We start from the raw sequence: 8,759 nt of genomic DNA, 5'->3' as shown, positions 1-8,759 counted from the left end.
AATGCCCCATTGCTCACGCCCCATCGCCCTGTCCCTGCCGAGAGCGCCGCGCCACGGTGTAGCGCGGCTCCGAGGGGGACGGGCGTTTTGCCTCTGCCCAGTCCCCGCCGAGAGCAGCGCGGCACGGCTCAGTGGAGCTCCAGGGGCGATGGGCGTTTTGCCTCCGCCCCGTCGCCCGGGCTCCACCGGGGCTTGAGCCTATCGCTCTTCCTGCGCCACCCTCTTCCTCCAGCTGGGCTACCTAGCCCCGGAACAGCGGCACCTTCCATTGGCGGCGTTCCACAGCGCGCTTTTATCCTGGTGCGCCTGATAAATGTGCATCATCGGAAAGACGCTGAGGGAATTATATAGTAGGATGGATACAAAGAGCACAGATAGAATAAGGTAAGATATGGTAAATTGGAAGTGGAGAGTGCCATCAAGTCATAGCTGATTTATGGTGACCCTGGGGGAGTTTTCATGGCAAGAGACTAATAAAGTTGGTTTACCACTACCTGCCTCTGCAACCCTGGTCCTTGGTGGAGGTCTCCCATCCAATTACTTAACCAAGACCAACCCTGCTTAGCTTCCGAGATCTGAGATCAGGCTCACCTGGGCTATCCAGGTCAGGGCAATACGGTCAGTTAGGCTCCATATAATACTTTTTCTTAGGACCCATCCATGAAAGCAAGAAGCAATAAAATGATTAAACTCTATCACACCAATTCCCCCACCCAACATCTCTAACCTCCCTCTTAACCAGTAAGTATTTTACTTTCAGACCAACAGGGCTGTAAGCAACTTGTCTACTTGTATGATGCCTGAACTCAGCTGGTCAAGAGAGGGACGTGACTTCTGCAGACTAATGGAAGTAGCAAGAGTGTGTGAATATGAAAATGCAACTTGTGGTGATGACTACCTAATTTGGCTGTCCTTCAAGACACCATAGACATATCTCCTGAGCGATTTGGAGTCTTACAGGTTAAGGGGAGAGTTGAGACGGTGAACAGGGGGGTGGTTGCTCTGGTTTTACTGCCTCTTGCTTTTGTGGCCCTTGATATCTTCTTTACCAGCCAGAAGTCCCACCCGGCATGAAAAGTCCTTAAAACCATGACCTGAAAAATCTGCTTTTTTCCTTCTTGAAAATTTTGCAACATTTGGCCAGATAAAGGCTTCTAGGAAACTTAAATGCTTGCAACACTATGTCCTTGGATTGCTCCTAACAAATGGTATTACATAGACTGTAAAGACAAAGGCTTTTTTGGCTTTCACTTTTGGACCAATGCAGCTGTACACAATGTTCTTGATTGGTGTCAGGAATGGCAACTGCCCCACTCCCCCAGCCTCTGGAAAGGACAGGGGTGCAGCTGGTGTCAGGGTGGCTGGGCCACTGATTCAAGCCATGGTGCATTCCAGAAAAAACAAGGCCCAATAAACTTGGCAGCTATCCTTCCTTTCTCTGGGCAGTTTGTGAAAGAAGATGTTTTCTAACAGAGCTTCAGTGGGACCCAACAATTAAAGAAGATAATCTCCCGTCAAGTCTACAACTTGTGCAATGAGCCATGATATTAAAAGAACTGTAAAAGAGTCCATGTACCAGGAACTGGTATGTCACACATCTACAGCAGCCTACAGATACAAAGAACAGACACCAAAGAGGTTCTGCTCTTTGATGTAGCTGCATTAGGCTGCAGGCTGCTGCAAGACAAATCTGGCTGATTGGCAGCTGCACCTTCTTAGCTCAGCTGCAGGCACACCTAATTGAGCATCTTCATCACATAGTCTTTAAAAATGTCCATCTCAAAGTTTTGGTTCTTATTCTGGAGCAACAGCAATTCCAAACTGGTAGTGCTTAATCTGGAAAAATGATGATGGTTGGGACAAATACAGCAACAGCATTGAGAAGAAGTAAATCTTTGTGCATGGCCAAGCTTTACAAAAACGTTTCTCCCAGAAAGAATGCAAGCGCACAGACAGCACCATCCTAAACTCTGTTGTTACCCGCAGCCTGACATGACCTGGTGATGCAACTGCCTGGCTGTCTCCCCCAGGCGCATGACCATCCACAGCGAACTGTAGCCAAAACTGGAAGACCAAAGCCAGGCTGGGACAGAGGAGAGAGCTGAACTCATAAACTGGGAGGCCAGATGCCCCACCCTGCCCCAATCTGCACCTCTAATTGGCTGGCAAAGTTTCCCCAAACATATCACCTATTAGAAGGCTGCTCAAACCACAAAGCGCCTTTAACGGGGCTATTAAACTTTATAGGAACGGGATCATTTCTCTTACTCATTTAAAATTAATTAAAACTGTGAATCTAGGACTTTTGTGAAGGACTTTAGAAAAGTAACCATAATGGAATTAGGGGAGGGATGATAGGAGGGCAGACAAATAAAAGCATGAGTTTGAAGGGAAAGCCTTTGGTTGGATAAGGAGACCTGCAGGGACAGGAGGTAGAACATCCTAGAACCAGACAGTGAAGAATTGGGCAACTACAGACCCATTATGGCAGCAGCCTTCACCGAGAAAGACTGCTATGTTCAGCATTTTGACCCAAAAGAATACCTGGAAACGTATTTTTCTTTCCATCCTGAGAAAGAAAAAGGAACTGCCCTTCAAGTTTTTGGCCTCAAAAATTTTCACAAGGCATTCCATTCGGGTAAGTGTTGATGTCCTTTGTCTCTTCCAGAGCTCTCCCGCAACTGACTACCTTGGAACAAAATCTCTCCATTTTGTTACGGACAGGGGTGCCAACTTTTTTGCTCACCTCTGTAGCATATCACAGTCTTCTGTTATGCACCCACAACAGGGTTATCAACTAGAAAACTGGAGAAAAATGTTCCGTCAATGGGACCATCATTTGAGTTTTTATGATTGAACTCTATGTTATTTATGACTTTGATGTACCTTTTAATATATAGTTAACTGCTCTGAGCTCATTCATGGGCTAAAACCCAAATAAATCAAATAAATCAAATAAATGTATTTTTTGCCTCTGAAAGCATGCCAGTTCACGGGACCAGACAGAGGCCGTTTTCACACTACTAACCTGCTTCCGTAACATTGCAAACATTGCACAAAAACCACGGAAGATAGTGTCTTCTCGCGAGAGTTTTGCGCGACATTGCGCAAAACTCTCATGAGAAGATGCTATCTTCCGCGGTTTTTACACGTTTCGCAACGTTATGGAAGCAGGTTAGTAGCGTGAAAACGGCCATACTGATATGGCATGCTGAAAAGATTGAGAGTAATCCTACCTTTGGTATTTATATCTATTTGAGAAGCACAAAGTTTATCCCAGCTGAGCAAAAAGAAGCTCTGCAGGGTCAGCTTGTTTGACCAACTGTGTGACGCCATGCAGGTGGCATTAAAGGAGACACCCTGATTGATATTGGAAGTGGACCCACCATCTACCAGTTCCTCTCTGCCTGCGAGTCCTTCCGAGAGATCATCGCCACAGAATATACGGACGAAAACCGGGAGGAGCTGCAGCGGTGGCTGAGGAAGGAGCCGGGAGCTTTTGACTGGAGTCCAGTAGTGAAGTACCTCTGCGAGCTGGAAGGGGACAGGTATGGCAAACAAGCCAGCTCTGGCTTCCTCCGCTGGTCAGTCAATATGCTCTCTCCCTTCCTCCTGCTCTGGCCTTTTCTTCTCCTTCCTCTTGCCATGCCCAGTCCCTACCTCTCTTGGCCTTAGGGTTGCCAGCTCTAAATTGGGAAATTCCTGGAGATCTGGGGGGTGAAACCTGGAGAAACCTGGAGAAAGTGGGGTTCAGGGAGGGAAAGGACCTTGACATGGCATAATTCCATAGAGTCCGCCCCCCAAAGCATCCATTTTCCCCAGGTGAACTCTTCTCTGTGGCCTGGAGACCAGTTGTAATTCCGGGAGATCTCCAGCCACTACCTGGAGGCGCAAGCAAAATTACAGACAAAACCAGGGCTGTGAAGTGAAAACTCAATGAATACACATTAAGAACACTCAAATTATCAAAAATATAGTTATAATGTGTATATACAAAATAATCCAAGTACTAAAGTAATCAAGATGTGAGTGTTACAACAACCATCCCAGTAAATGCATCACAAAAGTGCTCACTGGCACAAAACAGTAAAGGGGGGGGGTGCACGCAGGCACCTCCTAAGAATTATACAACCTAAAGGCAGCAACACTCAATTACAACAATACAAGGGTGCACACTGGCACTTCCATTCAATTAGGCAGCCATGGAACAGTTTACAAGGGATACCGTCCACAGCAAAAACATTTAAAGGGCGAAAATGTCCAATAACATCAAGCTGCAATTGAAGAAAAGAGGCTGTGAAGAGCTGAAGGGGTCCAATGCCCAGTCAGCAAATTGAGCCACCTCATCAGCCACAGGACGGGATTTGCCAGCACACGTAGTATTAGCCCGTTTCGTGAATGGATCACTTCTTCAGCAGGCACATGTAGTTAGATCCCTGTGGAACAGTTTCGCATACTCTCTCAGTGAAGCCGCCAATTAGTCACAGACGCTGTGACTAATTAGTCATAGGCCCCACTGGGCTCTCAACAGACAGAGGCGTAAGGGGGCTGAGCCTAGACGGTGGTTGTGGCAATCCACACTACAGAGGCAAGCTTCAGCAGTGAGCCCTGAGGAGTGGGTGGCAACAGGGCAGGTCTGAATAAGGAGGAATTCTGGTTACCAAGCTCCACTCTGACACCCCACAGATTCTCAGGATCCTGTGATATGGGAATGTGTGGTCCAGCCCTAGACAGGAGGGACATCTAATGGAGATATGGGGTGGAGGGCTTGTCCTAACCGTCTATTATTCTGTTCCAGAGAAAAGTGGGTCCAAAAGGAAGAGAAGGTCCGAAAAGCCATCAAGCGAGTCCTGAAGTGTGACGTGACCCAGCCCAACCCTTTGGCCCCTCTGTCTCTCCCTCCAGCTGACTGTGTCCTCTCCGCAAGGTGCCTGGAAGCAGCTTGCAAAGACTTGCCCACCTACCGTTCTGCCCTGAAGAACATCAGCACCCTCGTAAAGCCTGGGGGGCACCTGGTTTTATTTGTCGTTCTGGAAGCAACTTTCTACATGGTTGGCCAGCACCGGTTCTCTGGCCTCTACTTGGATCAGAAATGTGTAGAGGAAGCCGTGAAAGAGGCTGGCTTTGATATCGTGTGGCTGGAGGCGACTAAGTTCAACTTTCCAGCAACTCTGTTTGATGCTAAGGGGGCGTGTGTGCTGGTTGCCAGAAAACACTGAAGCAGGTGTGGTGGCAGTGGTAAATGGCTAGATTAGCACAAGTTCTGATTTCCATTTTTATCATTATGCTTACACAATCCTCCCTCCTTTGGATGAGAGAGTGTTTGATGTTTATAGAGTCTTTGTAAAGTTGGTTTAAGTGGAGGCCCAGAGACACTTCTTCAAGGTAGCAGAATTTATTCCTCATATATGCTCAGAGAAAGATAGGATTGCCACCTCCAGGTTGGGAAATTTGGGGTGGAGCCTGTGGAGTTCAGGATTTGGGGTGGGGACGTGTCTGTATTGCCCTCCTTGGCTTGTTGTATGCATGGCGTTGGAGCTCAGCCTTAATTGAGCTGATTTGCCTTTCACGCCCTTGTCTTCTGCCTAGGTATTTTTCGTGCTTGCAGCTGCAGCTGCTCAAATGACTTTTTGTATCTATGGAACTGCAATAAACAACGTATTTTATGTTTTGGTGGTGGCCTCCCTTTTTTTGAAGACGTATCAGGACTCAGGAGGGACCTCAGCCACCCTTTTTAAAAAGTGGCTAATATATGCTAGTTTCTAGTTCTCTGGAACAGAGCTGAGGAATGGAAATTGCAGAGCATGAGTTTTGAGGCAGCACTAATAGAAGCAGGCACTTTGTGGAATTAATGGCACAGCTGGGTACCACTGCAGACAAAAAAGCAGCAAAGGTCTTGATCCAATACAGATGTTAGAGCATGACTGAAAGGGAATGCAAACCTATTTTTAAAGCCTGTGTTTCTCTGCTCAATAACTTTGTGGTCTCTTTCAAAGAGTGCTTCTTTGAGTCCCCATTGGGGAGAAATGAGGGTGTGTGGCAAAGTAAATAAATAAATAAAAAGAGTGCAATGCAATGGGTAATCGGGGCACTATAATAAGGGAGGTCCAATGTTCCAAAATATGGTAGGAACCATAATGACAGCATTGTGAATGAAGAGCAACCAGGGCAGTCATTTCTGAATGTCAAAGAACACATTTCTGACATTTTCAGTATAAAAATTAATAAGTGACCAAGTGCCAATGGAACCAAGATAGTTGACAACCACTAGTCTATGCCACGGTCTGACCACTGTCTACTCAAGGCAAGGGTGAACGTGGCGCTGACAATCCTCAGAGGAAAGAGGCTGTCCAATAAAGTCTGCCGGCACAGATTCGTGAATCCTATTGGATTTGAGAATCCACTTGGGGATTTCTAGAATGAATGCTCTGTTGAGGCTGCAGTGGGAGCTTGGAGCACGAAGCGCCTGGAAGCTATTAACAAGATAGCCTCCTGTCAACCTCTAATCCCACCCTCACAATGAACCCAGACCCTCGGTTTACTATGACGCTGGGTGGCCTGAAAGAGGGCTGGGAAACACTTAAGGTGACATTGGTAGAAAACTTGGAGCGAATCTGGCAGAGCATGCGAGAGAATTCACTGGAAGACCTGTGGGACAGCACTTACAGCAGCAAAGAAATTTTACATCTCCGCTACACACCCAGCCCAATTGTTTAAGGTATTTTGGATAAATCAGGAAGAATAAATATATTTTAGCATTTGCTGACTCCTAAATCTGAGTCTTTAATTTCTCAGGAACACGTTATTAGCTGCAAAGCTTCTGCAAGGTTTTTTTGGCTAATAAAACCTCTTCAATAAATTCCAATTTAGATGCTGGTGGTTACATAGATTGGACAGAACAAAACTCTAATGCATCATCTGTTCTGTTTATGGATCATTTTAACCCAGTTACCATGATGGTACTGATAGGATGAAGGTCACCACTTGGGCTCTGGATCCGTGTGGATCAGAAAACATAAAAAGTACTTCAATCAGCATGAGAAATCCCATATAGAATGCAATAGGACTAGAATTACAGAACTAGAAAACAATGCAAACAGAAAACTAGTATGACACACCATAAACAATGCAGAAAGTGGATTACAAAGGAAGGCTTTTGCACTAAAAGCAAGGTTATACAGGCAATAAACACTGCTATAGATTACAATCCTTCCCGCTATAAAAGTGCCCTCCTGGACTGTTCCATTATATTGCAAGTCTAATGCCTTTTATAAAAATGCCTTCCTGAACACTTCTGTTTTGCACATTGTGTGGAATAATAAAAGTGTGAGAGCCTTCCTGACCTCCTGATTGCAGTGAGAGATTGGAACATGTATGGGACTGTGTGTGGCTGGGACAAAATTTGAGAGGCGATATATAAAGAGGGTCCATTTTTTTATAATAAGGAACATGCAGTTAGTTGGGAGGCTATAATAACAGGGTATTGTTTCTGCCTGAAGGAAGAGTAGTTATCTTTCTGGTTATTGCTCCTGCTTTTTCCCTCCGTTGGGAGATAGCTATCTAGCTGTCTACCCACCCCCTGCTTCTCTCCAAACTAAATCAAGAGGGTTAAATATAACTGTCTTCCTCAGTGGTCTCGATGTCCCTTTAATCAGAAGCCTTCCAGCAACAAACTTGCCATTCCCATTTCCTTTGTAACTGTTTTTTTAAACTTTTATTGGTGAGTACAGAGTTAATACATAATAACACATACTCCCCATCTTACCTATAATATATCAACCCCCACCCTTTCCCTCCCCCCTCCTTATGGACTTCCAACAGCTTTCCAACCCTTAACTTATCCTATTACTTAACTTATTTTCAACTAAATTCTTCTAAGTCATATATATATTATGTCCCTTACTCTAAGCATTTTCAAATTCTTTTGTATATACTTTATCAAATCCATTAATATATCTATTTCTCTACATCCCTGTTTAAACTGTATATTTTTAATAAAATCTACTTATTAGTAAAACTAGCTTAGATTAATCACTAGCTAACTTATTCATTACAGGTAAAGTTACTTCCCCATTCTGTTTGTAAAATCACAAATTAATAATTAATAATTCTCAAACTGCCACAGTTCTCCTTTCACATCCCATTTTTTTTCTAAATATTGGTTCAGTTTCCCCCAATCTGCAATATATTCTCCTGGATCAAGATCTTTCAGTTTTCTTGTCATTTTGTCCATTTCTGCCATGTACAACAATTTGTAAATCCAATCTTCTATAGTTGGTATTTCTTGCACTTTCCATTTCTGCACATATAAAAGCCTTGCTGCTGTAATCATGTAAAATAACAATGTTCTATACTGCATTGGAACATCTTCCCTTCCCAAGTTCAGTAGCAGCAATTCTGGGTTCTTATTTATTTGGGTTTGCAAAACCTCATTAATCACTTCAATTATATCTCCCCAGTACTGCTTAGCTACCTCACAAGTCCACCACATGTGATATAATGATCCTTCAGGCTTCTTACATTTCCAGCATTTATCTGACATATTAGTATTTCCTAGCGCAATTTTCTTTGGTGTTAAATACCACCTATACATCATTTTATAGACGTTCTCTTTAATGTTGGTACAAGTTGAAATCTTCAACGTATTTTTCCGTAGATGCTCCCAAGATTCCATTGTTATTTCTTTATGAAAGTTTATTGCCCATTTCACCATCTGGACTTTAACTGTTTCATCTTCTGTGTGCCATTTTGAAAGTATT

The 8,759-nt window shown here is 44.3% G+C and overlaps 1 protein-coding gene across 1 annotated transcript; it reads left to right on the top strand.

The window, feature by feature from the left end:
* Window positions 1-5,668, top strand: LOC129342704 (nicotinamide N-methyltransferase-like). Its single transcript, XM_054998603.1, has 4 exons — window positions 1-384; window positions 761-2,638; window positions 3,341-3,548; window positions 4,799-5,668. Exons 2-4 carry the CDS (start codon window positions 2,485-2,487, stop codon window positions 5,217-5,219), a joined length of 783 nt encoding a protein of 260 aa, XP_054854578.1. The 5' UTR covers window positions 1-384; window positions 761-2,484; the 3' UTR covers window positions 5,220-5,668.
* Window positions 5,669-8,759: the final 3,091 nt, after the last annotated feature.

Source organism: Eublepharis macularius, chromosome 14, assembly GCF_028583425.1.
Source record: "Eublepharis macularius isolate TG4126 chromosome 14, MPM_Emac_v1.0, whole genome shotgun sequence".
In the NCBI taxonomy this organism is placed as follows: domain Eukaryota; kingdom Metazoa; phylum Chordata; class Lepidosauria; order Squamata; family Eublepharidae; genus Eublepharis; species Eublepharis macularius.
The sequence above is the reverse complement of the archived record's forward strand: the minus strand, read 5'-3'. Positions and strand labels throughout refer to the sequence as shown.